The following is a 26,051-nucleotide window of genomic DNA, read 5'->3' on the forward strand; positions in this document are numbered from 1 at the left end:
TCTGCACATGCTGGGTTGTCATCCACCACTGAGTTTACCTTAGTGCATGTATGACGTGTGTCATTTTTACCTACATAGTACTCTTCTCTACCTTCCACTGTGTATTTATTTTCAAATAAATTCAGTAGTTCTGTTTTCATTTGCAAATTCTTCTGTATCTTTAATTTTATAAACAAAACATTCTGATTTTATTTGACTTTTAAAACTAGTCAATTCTTAGGTGTGGCACTACAATGACTTTGAGCAGGAGCTAGAGTTCATCTTTCTAAGTAAGACATCTATAATAGTCTATTAATCATTTTACTTGCCGGGCGGTGGTGGCGCACGCCTTTAATCCCAGCACTTGGGAGGCAGAGGCAGGCGGATCTCTGTGAGTTCGAGACCAGCCTGGTCTACAGAGCTAGTTCCAGGACAGGCTCCAAAGCCACAGAGAAACCCTGTCTCGAAAAAACCAAAAAAAAAAAAAAAGAATCATTTTACTTGACTTTGACCAGTAGCCTTGGCTGTCCTAGAACTAGCTGTGTAGACCAAAGATGGCCCCTGCCTTGTGAGTGTTGGAGTTAAACACATGCATCTCCATGTTCGGTTTAAGATTTATCTTTAAGCTGGTCGGTGGTGGCATTTGTCTTTAATCCCAGCACTCAGGAGGCAGAAGCAGGTGCATCTCCAAGTTTGAGTCCAGCCAGGGCTATACAGAGAAACCTCTCAGAAAGAGAGGGAGGGAGGGAGGGAGGAGAGAGAGAGAGAGATTTAATATGTGTATATGTGTGTGTTGTTGTGTGTACATGAGTGCAGGTGCCAGAGGCATTAGAAGCTGTTGTGAACTATCTAACTATCTAACATGGATACTGGGAACTGAACTCTGTCAGATCTTCTGTGGGAGTAGTATTTATTCTTTCTTTATTTATTTTATTTATTCTTTACTCTTAACCAGTGAGCCACGTCTCCATACTCTTTTTCATGGTTGTTAATTAAAGAAATTGGTGTGTATGAGCATGACTGGACATATATTGGACAATATTTTGGAATCAGTTCTGTCTTACCTTGGGTTCCAGCAAATCACTGTCAAGCTTGCTTGACAAGCACTTTTTACCAACTAACTCATCTCACCCACCCTGTGGAGTTTTTGTTTTGTTGAAACATCATCTTGTGTATCCTGGGCTGGTTTTGAGGTTACTATGTGGGCAAAGATGACCTTGAACTTCAGATTCTCCAGCCTCCACTTCCTGAATGCAAGGATATTAGGCATTTGACACCATACCTGGCTTACATGGTGTCAGAGATGGAATCCAGGACTTTTTGCATGGCAGGCAAGCATTCTATCAATAACCGGTAGTCTTTAAAATTTGGAATCCAGGACTATGCATACAAGAGGTGACCCACGTCTTTAATGCCGGCATTTCAGAAGCAGAGGAAGGCGGATCTCTGAGTTTGAGGCCAACTTGGTCTACATAGCTAGTCCCCAGGACATCAAGTGCTCTGCAAAGAAACTCTGTCTCAAAACAACCCCCTTCAAACAAACAAACAAAAAACCATTTATCTTTGTATGGGTGTTTTAACCTGCACGTGTAACCTATGAACCATATGTGTGCAGTGTCTGTAGAGACCAGAATAGGGAGTTAGTTAGATCTCCTGGGACTGGAATTCTTCAGTTATAAGCCACCAGGTGGGAGTTGGGTCCTCTGGAAGCCCCAGTACTGACTGATTGACTTACTGAGTTCCTTCCTTGTACATCACATGATAGGGTGTACATGTAGAAGGCAGAGTACACCTTTATGAAGTGTGTTCTCTCCTTCCATTTTTTTTAAAACATGCATTAGTGGTTTGCCTGCATATATGTGTAAGAGTGTGGACCCTCTGGAACTGGAATTAGAAACTGGCTTGTGGGTCCTGGGAATTGAACTCAGATTCTTTGGAAGAGTAGCTAGTGCTCTTAACAGAGCCATATTTTCAGCCCCCCCGGCACCCCCCAGGACTTTTGAAAAAGGTTGCTTTTGCTTTTTTTGTGGGGTTACTTCCATTTTTCCTCTTTGTTAGTCTGGACTCTTGAAAAAAAAGTATGTAGAGACTTAATTTCTGTTTGGCACATTTTCCTTGCCAGCCAGCTGGGATTCAGTCTACATATTCTGCCAAATATTGAGATAACTATAGCATGGGCTCTTAATTTGCATGGCTGGTTTCATAGCCAATACATTTTTTCCCATTTGCTTAAAGCTGTAGTCAATGTGTGAGCTTGTTGAGGGGTATTATCAGGACATGAACTTTGATTTTAGAACCAAAGGTGATTTTCAGAAAGGGAAGGGCATAGTTCTACTCTTGATAGTTTAAAGTGGGCTACAGATGGGGCTGGAGAGATGGTTCAGTGGTTAAGAATGCATATGACTCTTGGAGAAGTCCGACTTTCCAATACTCACCAGTAACTACAGTTGCAGGGGTTCAACAGCTCTGACCTCCAAGTGCACCTACATTCTTGTGCATATACCTACGTGCAGGCAGGTACATACATGAACATACTTAAAATACTTTTTAAAAAAGTGATCTAGAAACTTATCTGAGATATTGTCTGTTTATTGGATAAAGAATAAATTAGTGAGGATTGTTAGATAATTCTAACCTAATTAGTATAGGGAAGTTATTTGCCTTTAGATAGTAATTTTTTTTTTGTATAAAACATGACATCTCAAGCTTCAAGAAAAGTGGGTAAGAAATCTGTTATTTTTTTCAGTTCCAGTTTTGTGCGAAGCCTTATATAGCAGTCATAACCTTGTAAAACTGTCTTAATTCCCATTATATAAAGGATAAAGCATCATTCAGGAGTTGGATAACAGCCGGGTGGTGATGGCACACACCTTTAGTCCTACAATCTGAAGGCAGAGGCAGGCATATCTCTGTGAGTTTGAGGCCAGTGTAGTCTACAGAGCAAGTTCCAGGCTAGCTAAGTTGGATAACTTGAATTAGATGGAATAGCTATGAAACATCCAAAGTGTTCTTTTTATGTGATATTGTTGTATTCTGGTAGGAATGAACTTAATAAATAATTGATATATGATCTTAAAGTTAAAACTGTCATAAGATCAGTTTTATCTTGATGTTGAAGCAAATTACAAATTCCCCTTTGTTTCTATTTAAATAATTTCCTTTTTGGCAAAAATAATAAGTTTTTAATACATACTGAATAAAGTAGCTCTTATTTTTGTAGGTAATAAATTTTAATTTTTTGTGTTGTATATAAACAAAAACTCAGCAATGTGCAAATTTTGAGACAGATTTTTAAGTGCTGTTTTTGTTGTTGTAGTTGCTGGCAATTGTACCGCAGGACCTTGTACATCCTACCACATCCCCAGCCTTCGTTTATTAGGTAGATTTTGATCTTGTCTCAGTCTATTTCTGTCTGGAGATTAGCACAGGCTGTCCTCCCATTCAAGATATAGCTGATGATTCATTCCTCCCTGCCTCCACCTCCCAAGTGCAAGGGTTACAGTGTGTGCAATCACAATTTTACCTCCCCCCCCTAAACTCAGTATTCTCAAAATTAAGAGTTAGCAAGAGTGCAATAGGCCACTAGCAAGTTTCCCATCAGATACAGGAGCCTACCAGCTGTGTGGTAATAAATAAAAACTGTAAACCTACTGTCCTGGATGCTCTTCAGGAGGTGTGCCATTAACTTGTGCTGGTTATGATGAATTATTGCTTTCAACACAATGATACATGCATATATACATTTTAGTTTTAGAATAATTATTTTCTTTTATGTGCATTGGTGTTTTGCCTGCAGGTATGTCCATGTGAAGGAGCCAAATCCCCTAGCATGGAGTTATAGACAGTTGTGAGCTGTCATATGGATGCTGGGAATTGAAGTTGGGCCCTCTGGAAGGGCAGCCAGTGTTTAACCTCTAAACCATCTCTTCATCCCTAAGATAAATATTTATAGTACTTCACAGAACATTTTTCTCCCTTATGTATTCTCTACTCGTAGAATGTAGAGTCAGTTTGAAAGCATGAGTCATCACTTTTGAGAGGGAGATGTAGGATTGAGCTTAAATAAGTAACCTTGATTAGAAATAATAAATGTGAGATTAAGTATATAAATATTTGAAAATGCAGAATTATATGAAGTCATTAAGTATTGGAATTGAGCTGTGAAGAAATTCCTATACTTAAAGTGTGGAGAGAAAAAGGAAGAGACTGAAAAAGAAAGCTAATATAAAACAGTCTGAGCTATAAAGGAAATATAGCAGCTGGTGACGTGCTGCAGAAGGCTTCATGAAAGGTTTGTCAACTGAATCAAAATGGATTGCTAATGCAATAGTTAACTAAATGAGGGTTTCATAGAGTGGTTGTAGTGGCCTGAAGAGTGAGAAGATTCATATATGTTTTAAAGAGAAGACCTAGGACAGCTGGAAACAGACAGATGCCATGCCCAAATTAGGTAATATGAGGAGGAATTATTTACAAAGAGATAGGAGGGGTGTAGGAAAGTCATGGGCTGGGGCCCCAACCTTGGTTCTTTACAGTGAAGCTATTATCACCCTGACCCAAATGGATTAGGAGTTACCTGAGCCATGCAGAAGAGGCCTACTATAAGAGCAGCAGTAGAGGGCATGGACAAAGGAAGCCCAGCTTTAACAGAATTCTATTGTCCTGCTGGGGGCAGCAGCTCCTTGTGGGTAGAACCATGTGTAAGCCTAAGGATAAGGCTTTTTTGTTGATGGAAATGATAGGAAGTTGATTTAATTTTGGCTGTTTGTGTCATGAGCTTGCTAAGTGGTGGTTGTGGTGCTGCTGCTTCTCATTGTTATACAAGATCTTACTGATCAGTTCAGGCTCCCAGTGCTGGGATTGTAGATATGCCACTATGCCCAGTGTTTTTTTTTTTTTTTTTTTTCCTTTTTCTTTTTTTTCCCCAGCAGCTTTGGAGCCAGTCCTGGAACTAGCTCTTGTAGACCAGGCTGGTCTCGAACTCACAGAGATCCTTCTGCCTCTGCCTCCCGAGTGCTGGGATTAAAGGTGTGCACCACCACCGCCCAGCTGAAATGGTTTTTAGTTTACTGTTTTGTTATTTTTTCTTCTTTTGATGCTAAGTATTGAACCTAGAGCCTATTAAGTAAGCACTATACATTGAACTATTCCCCCAATCCTCATTATTTATTATCTTTAAAATAACTTGTAATCTTGTTTTTATTAGAATATTTTATTATAGAGGTTAAAAGAATATTCTTGACCTTTCAAGTCTTGATGTAAAATTGATTCACTGAGGAAGCTTTAGTTTTAATTTTATTTTTAAAAATTTAATGTATATATGAGTGCTCTATCTACATGTATGCCTTTATTCCAAAAGAGGGCATCAGATCCCACTACATAGATAGTTGTGAGCTACCATGTCGTTGCTGGGAATTGCGCTTATGACGAATGGAAGAGTAGCGAGAGCTCTTACCCCCTCCTTTTTTTTTTTTTTGGATGGTCTAATCCAGACTGGCCTCAAATTCTTTCTGTAACAGAAAATCATCTTGAATTTCTGATGCTTCTCTCTTCCCCCTCCAAGTGCTAGAAATACACTATGCACCACTCTGATTTTATTCAGTGTTTGAAACTGAACCCAGGGCAGGGCCTATTACAGTACATGCTACGCAATCTGTCTGACAACCAAGCTTTCTCCACAGCTCCTTGTTTATTAATAATGCTTCAATCTGTGTTTTTTTTTTAAGTGATTAATATACACATGCTCTCTTGATAGTGTAAAGTTGCCCTTCTTTCACTGAGTCAGATTTCATGAATACTCTATTTCTTTTTTGGATGCTAGAACCTAATTCCATCATTGAACTATCCCCCAACTTGCCTTTCCTCTAATCAATTTATGTACTATATGTGACCCTAAAAATCCACACACTTGGAGTGTAGTAGCATGATTATAATCCCAGTATTTAGGACAGTAAGGTAGGGTAATCTCTAAAAAAGTAAAAAAGTAGCCCAGGTTGCATAGTTCCAGACCAGTCTTGGCACAGTGAGGTCTTGTTTCAGCATGTACATACAGAGTGAGATATAGAATATTGGGGTGTATGTGTACATATGGCATATTGTGTCTTCAGTACATTTAAGTGGTGACTTTTAAGATGTTTATCCATCAGTATTTGTAGATATACCTTGTTTTGTTAGCAGCCTCGCACTTTCCCATTGTGTATGTGTAGTTCAGCTGCCTTTTCTGTTTTTGCTCTTTTGCAAGTAAATGTTAAATTGAACGTGGTTCTCTGTAAAGATTTTGAGCATCATGTTACCTGTGTTAGTATAGTGGTGGGAGTTATTTCTAAAAGTGGTTTTGAAAGGGCACATACATATTTTTTTATGTATGTCTGTCTATCTTGTTTTAAATTATGTGTAGGTATGTGCCTGCATTTGGGAATGGGCATGTGAGTGCAGGTGCTGAGGAGGCCAAAAGTGTCAATCTCTTAAAGCTGAAGTTACAGATGCTTGTGAGCCACTTGAGTGCTCTTATGTGGGGCCATTTCTCCAGCCCTGGGTATATACATACTAAATTTAAATTATTAGTGTCAGATTTCTTGATAATAGGTTGCACCCCCCCTTTCCCAAAAAAATTTTTATTAAAGATAACTGCTGTGGGACAATGGTCTGTACCTGTCACTTGTATTTTAAATAAATGCTGATTGGCCAGTAGTCAGGCAGGAAGTAGTGGTGGGACAATGAGAACAGGAGAATTCTGGGAAGAGAAAAAGTCAGTAGCCTGCAGTTGTCACCCAGACACAGAGGAAGCCAGACACAGAGCAAGCAAGATGTGAAAGCCTTGCTGAAAAAGGTACCAAGCCACGTGGCTAACACAGACAAGTATTATGAGCTGATATAAGTTAAAGGAGTTATAAGAAGCCTAAGCTAACAGGCCAACCAGTTTATAATTAATGTAGACCTCTGTGTATTTCTTTGTGACTGAACAGCTGCAGGACTGAGCAGGACAGAAACCTCTGTCAACAAGATACTACAGATTCTAAAGTGCAAACAATCCACCAACATAAAAAATAAGCCACTATTTTTCTACCTTTCACCTAGGTACAAAGTTTGACAGCAGGAGGATGACTGTCCTCTTTCTCAGTCTCCACCTGCCCCCTTTTGTCTTCCTTTGGCAGAGGGTCTGACTTTGTATTTCAAACTGAACTCAAACTTTGGATCTTTTTTTTTTAAATTATTTATTTTACTTATTGTGTATACAGTGTTTTGCTTGCATGTATGTCTGCAGGCCAGAAGAGGGCACCAGATCTCATTACAGATGGTTGTGAGCTGCCATGTGTATGCTGGGAATTGAACTCAGGACCGTAGGAAGATCAGGCAGTGCACTTAACTTCTGAGCCCCTAAACTTTTGATCTTTTTCCAGCTTTAGTCTCAGGGGTGCTGGGTTTACAAGTGGGCATATCTGCTTGTTAGGGCTTTTACTGCTATGTTGAAACACAGTGACCATAAGCAACTTGGGAAGGAAAGGATTTATTTTGATTGCACTTTTTCATCTTAGTCCATCAGTAAGTCAGAGCAGGAACCTGGAGGCAGAGGCCATGGAGGAGTGCTCTTTACTAGAGAAATGAGGGCAGTAAACTTAAAATAGTAATGTTTTAAAAACTAATACGTTTTATTTTCATATCTCTCTTTAAGTCAAAGGATGTTTACACCTAAAACAAAGTTTTAATTTTTCAGGTATTAAGATAGAAGAAGCCAGGTAGATCACTAGTTTGAGGCTATCTTGGGCTCCAAAGGGGAGACTCTTTCTCAAAAACAAAAGCAAGTTGAGTGTGATAGCACATGTCTTTAATCCCAGTAGAGACAGGAAGATCTATGAGATTTTAAGGCCAGCCTAATCTGATCTACATTCTAGGCCAGCCAGTGCTACACAGTAAGAGCTTGCCTCAAAACCAAAACATAATACAGCCCCATTAACCACCCCAAGTAGCTAGAAGTAGTCTCTGTCCCACTGGTCCCCTGGACTGGTTTTTCTCCACCTACCTGTTCCCAAAGGTGCTTATGAAATAACCACTTTGAGGCTTATTACCAGTTACATTTGTTTGGCCAATGTCTTAGGCTTCTTCCTGGCTAGTTCTAACTATTAAACTCACCGATTTCTATTAATCTGTGGATTGCCACGAGGCTGTGGTTTACCAGTGCAGCATGTTACTCGTTCAGCAGCTACATGGCATCTCCTCAACTCTGCCTGCTCTCTCTGCATCTTTGTTTGAACTTCCTACCTAGGTTTACTTTGCTAAGCCATTGGCCAATACAGCTTTAATCATCAACCAATAAAAGCAGCACATACAGGCGGACATCCCACATCAATCCCCACAAAAAGTTTCCATAGTGGAATACTATACAACTATCAAAATGAGGTGAGGCCTGGAGGGATGGCTCACTGCATTATGGCACATGTGTTACACCCCCCCCCCACAAATCAGTAAAAATGAGGTGGTTTAACTTAGTTACATCTTATATATATTTGTAGTTTGATCTTATCAGAAATTTACTGAACAGAAACATTATCCTAATAATTCATTTGGGTACTCTGAAATAAATAAGCCAAATGGTTCTCTGTTGAACACAAGAGGAAGTTGAAGCTCTCAGGAAAACTTGAGAAGATAGGACTTCTGCAGGAGATCTGTCGGATCAGCTTAATCTTGGTGTCACTCCCCTAGACTCAGTTACCAGTGCTCTTTTCAAGTTACCTTAGGCTTGACTTTAGTTATAATGATCTCCCAAAGTGCTACCAGCTTTTGGTTTTTAGCTTTTTTCTTTTCTTTTTTTTTTTTTTTTAGGACTACTGATTGTTATTTTGGAATTGTAAGAAAACTATAGTTTATTGTCCCTAGTGAGGAAAGTATATAAAAATAAAACAAGTACCTTATTTATTAGATGTGTCCTAAAGGTAAGCAAATACAGATCTTAGCTAAATGATTAATTGATTGTTAGTGTTTGAACTTAGGGCCTCATGCATGTTAGGCAGGTACTCTATCACTGAGTTAAATCAGTACTCTATATTTTTGAACCAGTGTCTTAAGTTTCCCAGGCTTGCCATGAACTTGGAATACTCTTGGTAGGATTAAAGGCCTGTGACACAGTTAAATTATATTTAAATTCATTAAGTAGCATCAAAAATACATAGTGAATTCATCCATGTAAAACATTCCTTTTGACTGTTTTTGAAAGTATATTTACTAAAATTTGTAAATACAATGTAAAAATCCTGATGCATGCCTTTAATCTCTGTACTTGTGAGGCAGAGGCGGTGCTCTGTGCTCTGGGTTTGAGAACTGCTTTGTCTATCTCATGAGTTCCAGGATAGTCAGAGCTACATAGTGAGACCTTGGTGAAGCAAAACAAAACAAAACAAAAGATTTGTAAATAGTTTTTCTTAAATGTAGATGTATTTTTAATGCGGTAGTTTTATTGTTTGGCATAGAGTAAATATTTGCCAATGTTTACTTGTTGATAAATGCTTAGGGAATCATCATATTAATTTGAATCACATTGCCATCTTTTACTTGGAAGCTTAAAAAATAGTTCTGATAAAAATTAATTCCCACATATAAAATAGTGATGTTAAAGGCTAAGCAGTTAAGAGCACTGGCTGCTCTTCCAGAGGTCCTGAATTCAATTCCCAGCACCCAAAAGGTCACTCATAGCCGACTCTAGTGGGATCTGATGCCATCTTCTGGTGTGCAGGTTTACATGCAGATAGAGTACTCATATACATAAAATAAGTAAGTAAACCTTAAAAAATAGTCATGTTGAGTTTTCAGTGCTGGCTGATATGCATAAATAGGCACTATAGGGTCATAAATACCAGAGCCCCTGTTAAAAATAGACATATTGTTATGTGACTTTTAGGATTAGAAGAAATAAAGAAACAGAGAAGCTTCCTGCAAGCAGGTTTCTAGGCAAAAATACTGTACTGTATATATATAATCCTACTCCAGGTAAGCAAATGCCCCTGAAAGGTCTTCATTTATTGTTACATGAATTTTAGGTTCTACTAAACACTTTCTAAGTTAAACATGGTTACTTGAAAGCTTAAATGCCTTCTTATGTCATCCTCACATGATTTAGTTTATTTTTCCTTCTCTCTCTCTCTCCCTTCTTTTTCTTGTGACAGGGTTTCTCAGTGTAGCATTGGCTTTCCTGGAATTCTGTAAACCAGACTGACCTTGAACTGCAAGATCTGCCTGCCTCTGCTTCCCAAGACAGCTTGTGCCACCACTACTTGGCCTTGATTCAGCTTCTTAATAATGCTAGGATTTCTTCTGAATTCAGCATGACCGTTTTAAGTGGCTTGGGTGTTTTGGGACAGGCTAATATATTGACAGTAGGAGAGCAAATGTCATGTGTGTAAACATTTTTTTCTTTTTTTTAACTATTTGAAACTGTTGCAGCTATTTCAAGATTGTTCAGAGAGCCTTGTTAATTTGCATAACTGATGACATTTATGTTTTTAACCTGACATATTTTTTATTTTTATAGATAAAGTGGAGAATTTTAGTGAAGAACATGAAAAAAATAGTCACCATTTTCATAAAAATGCTGAAGATAGTACTAAGAAACCCAACACAGAAACGGCAGTGGCTTCTGAATATAAAGCTGATGAAATTAAGGAAACAAATGATACTTGGAATGTCCAGTCTGGGAAAAGATCAGAGTCTCCGACTGAAAGTTGCCCAGTCAAAGGACCTGTAAGAACTGGTTTATATGAGTGGGATAATGATTTTGAAGATACCAGATCAGAAGACTGTATTATGAATTTGGAAAGTGATTCTCTTTTGGAGGTGAAGGATGAGGATTTAAAAAACCGATTGGAAAATATAAATGAAGCCATTGAAGAAGATATCATACAAAGTGTTCTTAGGCCAAGCAACTGTAGGACGTACTGTAGGGCCAATAAAGCTAAATCCTCACAGGGAGCATCAAATTTTGATAAGCTAATGGATGGCACCAGTCAGGCCTTAGCCAAAGCAAACAGTGAATCAAGTAAAGATGGCCTGAATCAGGCAAAGAAAGGCGGTGTAAGTTGTGGGACCAGTTTTAGAGGAACAGTCGGACGGACTAGAGATTACACTGTTTTACATCCATCTTGCTTGTCAGTTTGTAATGTTACCATCCAGGATACAATGGAACGGAGTATGGATGAGTTCACAACATCCACTCCTGCAGACTTAGGAGAGGCTGGCCGGCTCAGGAAAAAGGCAGACATTGCGACTTCCAAGACCACTACTAGATTTCGACCTAGTAATACTAAATCCAAAAAGGATGTTAAACTTGAATTTTTTGGTTTTGAAGATCATGATGAGACAGGAGGTGATGAAGGTGGTTCTGGAAGTTCTAATTACAAAATTAAATATTTTGGCTTTGACGATCTCAGTGAAAGTGAAGAAGATGATGATGACGACTGTCAAATGGAAAGAAAGAAAGACAAAAAAAGAACTAAAACAACTCCATCACTTTCCCTTCAGCCTCCTCCTGAAAGCAGCGACAATTCCCAGAATAGTCAGCCTAGTACTAATAATGCAGGTAAGAACTATAAGATGTGTATATAATAGGATAATATGTATTTAATAGATGATTTCTTTTCAGGCTTTAATCAAAGTCTAATTCTTCCCTAGATTCTTAGTATTAGTTTGATATATATATATATATATATATATCTCATATCATATATATATATTTGATTTATTTTTAATTATAGGTATATGCCTACATGTGTATATGCATGTGAATGCAAATACCCTCTGAGACCAGAGAGACATGGGTACCCTAGAGCTGGAGTTAGGGATGTAAGCTGTCTGACCTTGGTGCCAAAAACTGAACTCAGATCCTTTGGGAGCGCTGCAAATTCTCTTACCACTGAGCCATCTCTCTAGCCTTAGTGTTATATTACACTTTAGTAGAAACATCTTTTTAGAACCTGTACATTGCATTATGCAAAGCTATAGTATTTTACATGTAAATTTTTAGATCTTAAGTTATGGTAGACTGGGAGTCTTAGATGTTTTACATCAGTGACTAGTATTTAAGGTTTTTGATTTCAGATTGGTTTCCAAACTAGGGCCTCACACATAATAGGCAAGTTCTCCCACTGAAATATGACCCTGGGCCTGCACCTGAAAATTTATGTGAGAATTTTAAACTGTTCAGTCTTTGGGACAGAGATATCAAACATCTTGGTTTAGGTTTGAAAATCCAAATGTAGTGGAGGCATACGGATAGATTTTGGACATTTAGAACTGTAGTGGTAACAGATGGTTTTAATAAGGGAAGTACTCAAAAGAAATTAATTAAACCCTTTGTAAGTAGCACAAACATTCTCAAACACTCTTAAATTGTGATTTCATAAGATTGAGAAGTACGCTGGGCAGGTGACTCTCTGTGTGTTGGAGGCCAGCCTGGTGTACAGAGTGAGTTCCAGGACAGCTAGGGCTACATAGGAATCTTGTCTGGGAAAAATAAAACAGAAGATTGAAAAGTACAAGGTAAATATTCTCTTTTAATAATGAAAATTTGTCTCTATAGATTGTAGGCCCAATGATAAGGTTCTCTGAGGAGTTGAATCTCTAGTGAGCGATAGATACAAATACACTAGGTAGCTCTGCTATTAATTAAGCCTTTATTTGACAAGGGCTGTGTGTAGAGAATTCACTGTTTAGTGAGGAAGAACTTGTGAAAGCTACTGGTCTTTTCAATCAAATAAATCTTTTCTATATTGGTCCAATTGTTTAAAAAAAATCTTTGTCCTCTAAGTTTGTAATTGTGGTGAATTAGAATTTCCATTGTATTTGTGAGTTTAGATTCTTAAATACAGTATATTATATTTGACATTACCTGCTACTTAGCTCTTTTTCGACCTAGAAATAGTTTGCTTGATTAGAATTACTATTTCTGTTGTTGGGGGTGATTTGTACAGGAGGCATAGGCTCTACCACTGAGTTACGCCCTCAGCCCAGATGAGATTCACCCTTTGTTTTAAACTGGAATTAAAGCAGGGGCTTCTAGAGCCTCTTTACTCTCCAAAGAAGTATAGTCAACATTTATCCAGTGTTGTCATCAGCCTCTTGAGAAGATCACAGTTTGCAGCAGCTTTACCAGATCCGAGACATAATGCTGTGCAGTACCTGCACTCATGTCCTGCTGCAGTTTATTTGACATTTAGGCTCAGTTGTATAGGAAGTAATTTTTCTTATTTGCAGTTTAGAATCTGTTTTTACATCTTGGAATAATACAACTTTAATTCTTTTGTTTGTTTTTTTTTTGTTTTTCGAGACAGGGTTTCTCTGTAGCTTTGGTTCCTGTCCCGGAACTAGCTCTTGTACACCAGGGTGGCCTCGAACTCCCAGAGATCCACCTGCCACTACCTCCCGAGTGCTGGGATTAAAGGCGTGCGCCACCACCGCCCGGCGACAACTTTAATTCTTAAATGTGGAAAATGGCTTACTTTGAGAAATGAAGTTGGCATTGAATGTTTTAAAACTAGAGACCACTTAGATGAGAAATACCAAGCTGCAATTGAATCTTGACGTAATGTGTGAACCAGTAATCAATTTTAAAAGTTGAGGTGGAGGGGCTGGAGAGAGAGATAGCTCAGAGGTTAAGAACACTGACTGCCGTTCCTGAGGTCCTGAGTTCAATTCCCAGTAACCACATGGTGGCTCACAACCATCTATAATGAGATCTGGTGCCCTCTTCTGGCCTGCAGCGTACATGCAGACAGAATGCTGTATACATGATTAATAAATCTTTAAAAAAGAAAGTTGAGGTGGAGAAATCTTCTATGTTAGAAGAAAATGTTTATAACCTTTTAGGAAGTAATCTAATTCTTTAGTAGTTTCATGTGAAGACTCATAAGTCATTGAATTGCATTGTACTAGCCAGGGATCTTTGTTTTTTTGTTTTCCTCCTGACTCAACCCTCCAAGTGCTGGGATTATAGGCCTGTTGCACCTGTTGCACCACACCCAGAGATTTTGCATTTTAAAATTTATTCCTGTATGGGACTAGAGAGATGGCTTAATAGTTAAGTTTGTTTGTTCTTGCAGAGGGCCTGGTTTCAATTTCCAGCACCCATTTTGTGGTTCACAGGGGAATCTGATGCCTTTTCATTTCTGCAGGCTCCCAGGCAAGCATGTGGTTCACATCCATGCATGTACGTAAAAGACTGAAATGCATAAAATTAATCTAAAAAATTTAAAAAATGGTTATCTTTGTAGAAGTCAGCAGCCTCTTACACAGCTTGAACAATGTCTTTGACTTTTGAGAGCCACACCAAAAGTTACTTATCTTGCATCAAAGCACTCTATACCCCCAACTATTACAAATGGCCACTGGAACTATTACCGTGGGTATTGGAAGCAAGCAGCGATGAGGGCAGACCACCTGGATTTGGATTCTGGCTCTTTTACATCCACCTAATTGGCTTCCAGCAAGTATTGTTTTAAGGCAACATAATTTCATGAACTTAAAATATAGAAAAATGTAAAACTTAGATAATATTTGATATTTATATGAGTTTGTATAAATTATATATCTAGCATCTGTATATATCATGCAGTTGTGATCTGTGAAGTTCAAATTTTATTTTGGAAAAAATTTTAAGCCAGGCATGGTGTTGCATGACTGTAATTTCAGTATTTGGGAGTCTGAATGAAGCAGGGGTATTGCCATGAGTTTGAGGCCAGTTTGGGATGTATAGTGAATTCCAGACCAGCCTGGGCTAGCTACAAAGGACCATTCTTAGTAAAAGAGAAAATATTTGACTTTTCTTTTAACACAAAATAAAACTAGAATGCATGTGTAACAGGTTTTGAAGTAGAGGGTGAGGGTTAGAGTACTTTTCCAGCCATTATTCCTTTTAATCTTTCATTCCCACCCCTACCCCCAATATTATGTTTAAAAAATGGCCTTAAGTTTTCTGATAACTTGAAATACTGGAAAGCTAGCTAGTTTTGATTACTATTTCAGAAAACTTGGATTTTACAGAGGACTTGCCTGGTGTGCCTGAGAGTGTGAAGAAGCCCATAAGTAAACAAGGAGATAAATCCAAGGAAAATACCAGAAAGATTTTTAGTGGCCCCAAACGGGTAAGTAAAGCTCTACTATTGGTGATTATTTTATCATTCATTTATCATTAGAGGGCTCATGTCTTAGGGTTTCTGTTGCTATGAAGAGACACCATGACAACATTTAATTGGGGCTAACTTACAGTTCAGAGGTTCAGTCAATTGTCATCATAGAGAGTCATGGTAGTGTACAGGCAGAAATGGTGCTGCTGAGGTAACAAGAAGTGGTCTAAGACACTGCACTTGGCTTGAACATATATGAGACCTCAAAACCCACCCCCACAGTGACACACTTCAATCAGCTGGGCCATACCTGCTTCAGCAAAGCCACACCTCCTAAAGCCTAAAGTGGTAGTGGGGCACAGAGGCAGAGGCAGGTGGATCTCTGAGTTTAAGACCAGCCCTGGTCTATGGAGCAAGTTTTAGGACAGCCAGGGCTACATACAAAGAAATGTAGTCACGGAGCAGTGTGTGGAAGGGAGCCACTTTTGGGACCCTTTTTTTTTTCCTTTCAAATCACCACTCAATCTTTAATTTTTTTTTTTTTTTTTTTTTTTTTTTTTTTGGATTTATTCGAGACAAGGTTTCTCCGTAGCTTTTTGGTTCCTGTCCTGGAACTAGCTCTTGTAGACCAGGCTGGCCTCGAACTCACAGAGATCCGCCTGCCTCTGCCTCCCAAGTGCTGGGATTAAAGGCATGCGCCACCACCGCCCGGCAATCTTTAATTTTTTATTGAGAAGTTATCAGCAAGCCATCGTGGCAGTGTTTCTCACATGATACCTGTAAATCTTTTTTTTTTTAATTTACCATCTTAAGAAAAGTATGTATAGCTATCTATATATCTATATCTATAATTAAAAATCACTTTTCTATGCTCTAGAATATTGGTTGTTCAAACTTACAATCGAGAGGTTGTTTGCGAGCTGAGACTTGTTGCCATTCTGCCTTATACTAGTTTTCTGCCACATATTGCTAGCCCAGATAAAGACCAACATGCAAAATACTAAGTTCCAGTTGCTTTCATGGCATCCTCAGATTGAACATTTTAAAGTCAGGGATTCTTCTGTGAGCCTGTCTTTTTGAATCTCTTTCTCTTTTTTCCCCAGTTCTTACTTAGAGTCAGACCATTGTCCAGCTTTTTCAGTAATAGCAAACTATTTTGCATTCCATTTTAGATTCTTAGCAGCAGTGCAGGCTGTATCAATTTCCCCCATTTACTGATTAGACAGAAGCTTCTGTAGGCTAGGTGTGTTGGCGCATACTTTTAATCCCAGCAGCTGAGAGGCAGAGGCTGGCAAATCTCTGTGAATTTGAGGCCAGCCTGGTCTACATAGTGAGTTGAAGGCCAGTCAAGGATACATAGTGAGATTCTATTTAAAAAAAAAAGTTACCGTAATAGCTATGGAATAGTTATGCTTTAATCTTCATTTCTATAATGACTACTGAATTAGAAAACTCTCTGCATATGCTTACTAGTTGTGAGTGTGTGTGTGTGTGTGTGTATGTATGTATCATGTGTTTGTTTTCATGTGGGTGTATATGCATGTACCTATGGATGCCTGAAGATTGTATTAGGTATCTTCTCTGTTGTTCCCTACCTTGGTGGTTTTTTGTTTGTTTGTTTGCTTGTTTTTTTTGTTTTTTTTTTTTTTTGAGGCTGTATAGACTGTAGCTCACTCAAACTGGAGTTCTCAGATCTTGCTATACTTCTACTGGCCAACAAGGCCCAGGAATCCTCCTTTCTCTACTTTTCCAGTGCTAGGATTACAAGCATGTATTTATTGCCTGTCAACTTTTATGTAGATGCTGGAATTGATCTTAGGTGGTTACACTCATATGGCTATTTCTCTAGCTCCACTTGTCTGTGTTTTGAGAAATGTCTAATTGAGTCTTTTGTCCTTTTTAAAATTGAGGGATCCTCGTTAGAAAAAAAAAAAAAAAGAAAAAAAATTGAGGGTAATTTTTTTTAATGTTTAGTTGTAGTTCAGTAGATTTCTCAAAAAATTAAAAGTAGAAGTATGACCTACTTGTCTCTCTCTTTTTTTTTTTTTTTTGATTTTTGAGACAGGGTTTCTCCGTAGCTTTTGGTTCCTGTCCTGGAACTAGCTCTTGTAGACCAGGCTGGCCTCGAACTCACAGAGATCCGCCTGCCTCTGCCTCCCGAGTGCTGGGATTAAAGGTGTGCGCCACCACCGCCCGGCCCTACTTGTCTCACTCTTGCACATACACAAAGTACTCCCTGCTATGCAGATATTTGTACCCCATAGCCTGCTTTATTTACTGTAGCAAAGGATTTGGAATAAGCCTGGTTGTCCATCAAAAGATGAATGGATGTTTGGTGTGTGTGTGTGTGTGTGTGTGTGTGTGTGTGTGTGTGAAGTGGAATACTATTCAGCTATAAAGAAAAACGTAATAAAAATTTGCAGGAAAATGGATGGACTTAGATTAGAATGTGTAATAATATTAGCTGAGGTCATACAATCTCATGTAAATGTCTAATTCATACTCTGTTTTTATCAGAAGTTCTCAGAATGTCTTAATTCCTTTCCCCACACCTTCCAACTACAGCCTTTTATCAACTTGGTATATTTAGTTCTTAAGTATACCTTATTTAAATAGATTCTTATTTAAAATAATCCCTTTCACTTATTAGGTGACTGTGATATTTGTCTTTAGGGCTGTTCTACATTTAGAAGTTTTCTATAATCTCCTTTATATTTAATTTGCTTCACTATTGGCTTAGGAGTCTGTAAATTAATAAATCTATATTCTGGATTAGATTTAGGTTAAACTGTTTTTTTTCATTTTGCAGACCTTGCTTGATGATAATTGTCTTTGTTTGCATTTGAAGCTGTATATTTTCTGGTTATTCCACTTTTAATGTATTTTCATTTATACCTCCACCTACTTTTCCACAGTATGGGGGATTGAATCTAGGGCCCTGTATATGCATTCTTGGCCTTTAATATTGTTTAAACAACTAACAAAAGTTGGGATTATGAGCTTTGTTCAAAACAAAAACACATTTTTTTCCTTTTATAATCTAATTAGGTCTTTTCTGACACTGTGAATATCTTATTGTGCTTTGTATTTTTTAACTCGTTTGCATCTAGTATTGAATGTTGTCTTAGTTACGGTTTATTGCTGTGAAGAGATACCTTGATTAAGACAACTTACAGAAGGAAGTATTGAACTGAGAACTTGCTTACAGTTTCAAGGGTTAGTTCCTTATCATTGTGACTGGGAGGGTGGCAGCAGGTGGGTGGGAATGATGTATCGAAGCTAAGATCTCATATCTGATCCACAAGTTGCAGGCTTAAAAAAGGGGGAGGGGAAGAGAGGGAGACACACACAAACTTGAATCTTCAAAGCTCACTCCCAGTCATACACGTTTTCTAAGGTCATACCTACTCCAACAAGGCCATTCTTCCTAATTCTTCCTACGTTCTGTTCCTGGTGACTCACATGTCCAAGTATATGAAGCTGTTGATACCATTCTTAAACCATCACAAACCCTATTGCCATCTTTTGTTACACTAACAGTTGCTGACTGGAGAAAATTTTCGAATTGTTTCATCTACACTTAGTAAATGGAATAGTATAATAGTCTCTCCTCATTGATGCATTAAATATTACTTACTAGTATTGTTTATAGTAAAGTAAGTCATGCATGACCACTTTTCTGGCAAATCTAAAAGAAGCAAAATGTCAAGAAATAGGTAATGGCACAGAGGCAAAGGAAATGGAGATGTTGGTGTAAAAGTTACAGTGAAGTAGAATTAGTAAATCTTAAGTCAATATATAACAAATATAGTTAATATTGTATATTGGAAATTTGCTAAATGAGTAGATTTTAGGCCCTCTTAACCACACTGCAAAAAATAATTATGGAAGGTATGGATAAATTAATTTGTTTATCAAAACATTTTGTATTCCTTAAATATGTATAATAAACTTTTTAAAAAACTTGTTAAATGTAGTATGATAGGTTTTGACTTTTCTTTGTATGCCCTAGTTATTTTAGATTTGGCTATTGGGAACTGTTTCTAGCTCTTTTGTTCCTCTTATGTAAACCCAACATCTTTGAGCACTTTTTTTTTCTGCACAGGAAAGTGACTGAGATTCATTGTGTACTTTAAAGAATTAAACTAAATTAAGTTAAATAATTCATTTCTCTCATTTCTCATAGGACTCTTAGTTTTTTTTAATACAACATAAATACTTAGATTATCTGAGTGTTAACTATGTTCATTGCTGATGGGCAGTGTCATTGGACAGCAAGGAAAATAATTTATAAGTTTATATGGATAACTTTACTTTAAATTTAGCAAAACATAATTTAAGAATTAGTTTTTATTATTATTAGTGGGTTGAGGGAGAGGCCACTTACATGCCATAGTACTTGTATGGAGGTCAGAGAGCAAACCTCTAGAGTCAGTTCTCCTATTATGTGATCTAGGGATTGAACTCAGGTTATCAAATGTGCATAGTAAATGCTTTTACCCACTGAGTCACTTGGGAACCCTGATATGACAGAATTTTGTATTTGGCTTGCTATAGCATCCTGTGTACACATAATGACCATATTAAACTGTTACTAATGATAATTACTGGGAACAGTAAGTAGTGATTTTTAAACTTTGCAGTTCTTTTTGCCCTTAGTATTTTACTGAGGGTGACTGGTCAGAAACTGGGTGTGGCAGCACACACCTGTAATAATTAATACTCGGGGAGCCGAGACAGGAAACTTGTGGGGAGTTTGAAGCCAGCCAGGGCTACATAGCAGAGACCCTGTCTGAAATCTTTTTAAAAGCCAGGCAGAGTGCCACAGACCTTTAATTCCAGCAGAGAATTTGTTTGCTCTAGGCCACTTGGTCTCCAAAGAGAGTTCTAGGCCAGTCGGGACCATATAATTGGAATTTCCCTCTCCTTTTTTTTCTTTCTTATTTATATTTAATTTTTGGTATTGTTTTGCTTTTGTTAGTGATCTAACTCAAGGCTTCATACATTTTAGGCAAGCACTATACACTGCATCCTTGTGTTCAGTTTTTAAATTTAGTTTTAAATTTAATATTGAGAGATTTTGCTTTGCTATTCACACAACTTAAAAAGTTAATAGTGTACATGCACTTGACCTGATTTTGGAGTAATTTATTTGGCCTAAAGTAAATCAGGTCATGGAAAACAAGTCGGTAGCAGACCTATTTGCAGCTATATGGACACGATATTATAGTGTCAGAAAAATTAAGGAAATTACTGCCTTTTTTTTTTTTTTTAAATTTAAGAAGCTATGGGATTGAAAGGTGTGTGTTGTTGATGGAAGCCCTTAATCCCAGCACTTGGGAGGCAGAGGTAGGTGGATCTCTGTGAGTTCAAGGCCAGTGTGGTCTACAAAAATAAAAAGAAAGAAAGAAAGAGTATGTGATTCATCACACTTGAAAGAAAACCTTGTTGTAACATAGTATTTCTAATATTTTATTTCCTGAAGAATTTTAAAGAAATACTTCCTCCTTTTGTATGAGTAATTAGGATTAATAGAAAACTAAATTTTTCAAGTAAATTTTATGTAGATTATCTTTCAGATACCATAGAGAGAAGGGGGTGTGAGTGGATGTGGGAAATGTTCTCGGCAGTTGTAGAATGGCTTCAACTTGCATTTGTCTAGTGCTTCCTCTGATTCAATTTAGTTGCCATGTATTTGGTAGGAATGCCAGAGAAGATACTGTATTCTCATTGCTTTGAAACCCTGTTAAGTACACAGAGCTATGAAACATGTAAAAAATGTACACTTTTTGTTGTTAAAGACTATGGTCTTGGGGCTGGAGAGATGGCTCAGAGGTTAAGAGCATTGCCTGCTCTTCCAAAGGTCCTGAGTTCAATTCCCAGCAACCACATGGTGGCTCACAACCATCTGTAACGAGGTCTGGTGCCCTCTTCTGGCATGCAGGCATACACACAGACAGAATATTGTATACATAATAAATAAATAAATAAATAAATAAATAAATAAATAAATAAATAAATATTTAAAAAAAAAAAAAAGACTATGGTCTTAAACCTAATGCCTTGTATGTAGGGCCTTGCACATCCCAGACAATCCATCTTTACTTGTGACTTATGTATCTCTACCCCTCATGCTGTGCTTTTACATATGATTGCATACCTAGTTTTGTAGAACCTAGAGTTCATGCTGATACTTTCGCTTCTGGTCCAACACCAGGTTTATTCTGCCCTTCATGCTTATGTATTTTACTTCTCTTTGTTTACAGTGAGAGATCTGATTGTTAGTATGCTTAACCATATATTCAGTCCTAATATTTGTCAGCAGTACACACAAGTCACCTCACCTTAGTGAAACAGACATAAGCTAGCCAAGATTTTCCTTTTCTCCACCTTCTCATATTAGAAACAATAACTTTCTTTACAAAATGAACCATTTTTAGATACTTAGTATTTTATGTTTAAATATGTGTGCTGCATGTATGTGCACCGATGTGTATGCCTGGTTCTCTAAGGTCAGAGGAATTTGTCAGATTCCTTGGTATTGGAGTTATAGATGACTATGAACCACCATGTGGTTGCTGGGAACCAAACCTAGGTCCTCTGCAATCACTCTCAACTGTTGACCTGTCTTCTCCAGCTCCACATTAATTTTATTAAGTTCATCATTATTGCAGTTTTCGCCTTACCAGGAGTGTAGGAAGGACTTGTTATATTAGGATTGAGGGTTGCTTGGGAGGTTACATGCTACAGAAAAACAAGAAGGGTAAAGAAAACTGGTTAAAAAACTGGTTGAAGTAATGGCTTTAAAAAGTCATTTGCTGGACTTGAGAATTGGCTTGGTGGTTAAGAGCGTTCTTGCTCTTCCAGAGGACCCAGGTTTGATCTCCAGCACCCACATGATAGTTCATACCATTAGTTCAGCATCTGAAACTCTTGACCTCTGTAGGCTCCATACATGTGTGTGATATATATACATACATGGATGCAAAACATTTATACGCATGTTAAAAAATAAACCAAAAAAGAAAACAGTCATTTGTAGTTAGAAAAATAAAGGGGCTTTAGAAATTGAATTTGAACATAACTGTATTTAACCTTGGTTAGGTCCTTTTTGTTCATGAAATGTTAACTAGTTTCTGATTTCTGGCTACCATTTCCCCAACTCCCTTACTTGCAGCTGTCACAGAGATCATTTCTTCTGCTTGCTCTGCCCACTTAAATTAAACTCTTCCTTACTCTTGTCCGCTTTTAGGGAAGTGTTTTTATAATTAGCCAGAATCACCTTGTGCTTGGAAGGTTGCATTTTTCCTGCGATGTTGAGGTCATCTTGTTTACAATTAAGACTGCTTCTGCATTTTTAAAACTAATATAAGATCAGTTGTTTCAATTTTAAAATATTTCTACCATTACTTTTCAGTGTTTCTCTGTAGTTTAATACCAGGCCCATCTGGCCCTATCTTTGGTCTGACTTTCTAAGGAACATTTTGGACTTAAATTTTTCTTTCCTTCTGTCATTCAATATGACACTAGATAGTAAGCTTCTGGGCAATTGGATTAAAATTTACTTCTCATTATAAATCATGAGTACATACTAATTTGTATTAGAAAATTGTAATTGTATGAGCCTGCAATTTTAGAGTTATATATAGCTTTATATTTTATAGGTTCTTTTTTGTTTGCTGAAATTAATTTATATCACTTTTCAATTTAAAAACAGAATATTGTTAACTGAAGAGATTTTAAAGGACAACGCCTCCCACACCCCACCCAAGAACAAATGTTTCTTCACACAATGCTGGTTTTAACAGTTAGAACTCACTTTCCCAAAACAGCTTTCCTTCCTTCCTTCCTTCCTTTTTTTTTTTTTTGGTCCAGTGTATTTACTGAGTGTTGCTTTTATCCTGTATTTAGGATTTACCTACCATTTTAGGATTCAGACACGTAGGTGGTGGTGATTTCTAAAAATTAGAAACCTGAGATATTAATGCATATGAAGCCTGAATTAAAGATAGACTGGAACTGGTGTGATGGTGGGAAATGCTTGCAGAGTATAAAGTTACAGGCCATCCAGGTATGGAGGCACATGCCTTTAATCCCTGCACTCAGGAGGCAGAGTTATGAATTCAAGACTGGCCAGTCCATAGAATGAGTTCCAGGACTGCCAGAACTATACAGAGAAACCCTGTCTCAAAAAAAAAAAAAAAATAGTCATGGCCATCTATTTATAATTGGTAGCTTGACAGTGCAGAGTAGTTTAATAAGAGTCAAGTGGGTTCTGGTTGACTCTGAGCATGGAAGAAGGTCAGTTCTTTTGGCTTTTCTTCCTTGTTTCTTTATTCAATGTATGATCTCAGTGCTAGCTGATCAGGGATGCCAGAAGAAATAAAAAGGATGTCTTTTAATGTTTGCTGGAATGTTTTTTCCAGACTGGAATTTTAAATAGTTTTATCATTATCTTTCTCTTATAGAAATACCATTTGAATATCAAACTAATCATTCTTAGTTGTTGATCTATGTAAATAATGAAGTAAAAATATGTAAATAATGAAGTAAAAATATGTAAATAATGGAGAAAATTTTTTTCTATATAAGCCTGTTTTTCTTTAATGTTTTTATTTTATTTTTTTATTTTTATTTTTTAATTTTTTTAATTTTTTTTTTTTTTTTAGAAGCGCAGCTTTATTTTCTTCAGCAACAAACATTTAAGCATCAGACTAAACAAGTGGCCCCTAAGTACCTGAAGACCAAGTCAGGCAAAAAATATTAGGCCTCACATTTAAGTAGCAGCTACTGGTTTTGGAATCTCTTGCTTGTACTGCTTAGGAGGGACCGGACATAAGGTCAAACCTGAGCGCCTTCTCCTAGCCAGGCTTAATGAGAAACTGGGGGCCCAAAGCGCTGTATGGTGTTCACCACTAGGGAAAGCTGGTCAAGAAAGTTCATGATGGAAATTCGGAAGAGGCGAGAGTCTTCTGAGATCCAGTGTACTTCCAGCACGCAGCCGCTCACTTTAAGCTCCTTCCCCAACAGTCCTTGGTGCGGTTCGGCATCAGGAGCTAGGGACCCACAGGCGATTTCTGCCTCCAAAGAGGTCGGGAAAGGCACTGTAAGAGCAAATCTGTGATGTCGGATCCCCGGCCTTTGGGTTAAAGGCATGGTGCTTTTGCTCGAACCGGAGACTTCCGGTGCTCATGCAACAGGGTGAGCTCCACTGGGAATAACTGCCACTGTGCCTGCCTTGCCAGGACAGCAGCAGCTAGTCAGCGAATCCGCGCCACGTGCAGTGTGGCCTAACTCTCTTTGTGCTCCCTGCATGTCTACTGCTGCTCCACTTTCCAACCCATCCTCCGCCACTGCTCTAATGTTTTATTTTAAATGCTACTAAAGTACTACTACTCTTAGTTTTCCTTCGTTTGGGTGCTGTTTTAGAAAAGTGTATATGAGTGTTTTGCCTACATCATATAAAGGCATTTTGTATATGCCTGATACCTACAGAGGCCAAAGAGAGTGCTAGAGCCTGTGGAATTGGAGTTACAGATGGCTGTGAGCCACCACGTGGGTGCTAGGAATGGAATACAAGTCTTTTGAAATTGCAGCCAGTGACTTCAGCTGCTAGGGCATCTCTCCAGCCCTAGTTCAGGTTCTTTTAAAATTAAAAAAAAAATGAGGCCTCTCCAGAGTGATGGCTCAGCAGTGAAGAACACTGGCTGCTCTTTCAAAAGACCTGGTTTTCTATCTATCTATCTATCTATCTATCTATCTATCTATCTATCTATCTATCTATCTATCTATCTATCTATTATTTATACAATATTCTGTCTGTCCGTGTGTCTGTAGGCCACAAGAGGGCACCAGACCTCATTACAGATGGTTGTGAGCCACCATGTGGTTGCCGGGAATTGGACTCAGGACCTTTGGAAGAGCAGGCAATGCTCTTAACCACTGAGCCATCTCTCCGGCCCAAGACCTGGTTTTCTTTTGCAACACCCACATGGAAGCTCACAGCTACCTGTGACTCCAGTTCTATGACCCTCTTAGGGCTGCTAGGGTACCAGCTGCTGGTTGTTTGGTCCTTGTGACATGTTTCTGTCTTTCTAGAGAAATTTCTCACTTTCTGAATAATACAGTTTCATCTTGTAATATCTGCTAAGGTTTGGTACTAGAAATTAGTTCAAGAGACCCCCAGAGACTAAATTTTGTGCACTACGTATGCTATCATTAATTTTTGGCTCTTTTGACATAGGTAGGAAACATGCTTATATACAATAACATATAGACGCTCACGTAGATTCATACATGTCTTGAGTTCACACAGATATCTTCAGTATCAACCCATCCCCACGATTTTTTCATGCCTTTTGTTGTCATCAAGCATTAGCACCTTGTAAAATAAATCATCTGGCATAAGCAACTTGTAACAACAGTTGTAAAAAAGCTATTTGCTTATTTTACCGCAGTAAAGCCATTAAGATACTCAGGGTTTGGGATTGAGGTGATGGCTCAGTGGGTAAATACATTCTGGGCAACTATAAGAATGGGGTTTTAGATTCCCAGGACTCATGTTAAAAAAAAAAAAAAACATTCATGGTAGTGCCTATAACCCTAGCATTGTGGAGTTAGGAGTTGGGTGGATCCCAGGAATACATTTACCATCCAGTCTAGTCAATTTTGAGACCCTGTCTCAAAAAGTAACATTGGTTTGTGTTCTCTGCAGGCTTACAGACACAAGTTGTTCAGAATTTGTTTACCTTGCCCACTAAGATCAAAGGTGTAAAGTCGATTGCTATTTTCACATATTACTTGAGGTTAGTTCTGTCTACTTGCCTCTTTGGCACTTGGTCTATCTTTCTTTCCTCATTTATTTGAAATATGAGTAGGATTCTTGGTTCTGGTTTTCTTTAAATTTTAGTCTTTTACACACTCTTTCCATTCTTATTGAATGGTATGTAGAACATTAACATTTTT

The 26,051-nt window shown here is 38.0% G+C and overlaps 1 protein-coding gene across 4 annotated transcripts in view; it reads left to right on the top strand.

Annotated features, from left to right (window-relative positions):
• The window catches only part of Wapl (WAPL cohesin release factor), a 73,123-nt gene that overhangs the window by 9,180 nt on the left and 37,892 nt on the right, over positions 1–26,051 (top strand). For 3 of the 4 annotated variants that reach the window (XM_057769376.1, XM_057769373.1, XM_057769377.1), the window contains exons 3-4: positions 10,502–11,545; positions 14,986–15,104. In XM_057769376.1, the coding sequence (XP_057625359.1) occupies positions 10,502–11,545; positions 14,986–15,104 (1,163 nt within the window). The remainder of the gene's footprint in view (positions 1–10,501; positions 11,546–14,985; positions 15,105–26,051) is intronic. The other variant, XM_057769374.1, reaches the window with a different exon arrangement.

This window comes from Chionomys nivalis, chromosome 5 (genome assembly GCF_950005125.1).
Source record: "Chionomys nivalis chromosome 5, mChiNiv1.1, whole genome shotgun sequence".
Lineage (NCBI taxonomy): Eukaryota > Metazoa > Chordata > Mammalia > Rodentia > Cricetidae > Chionomys > Chionomys nivalis.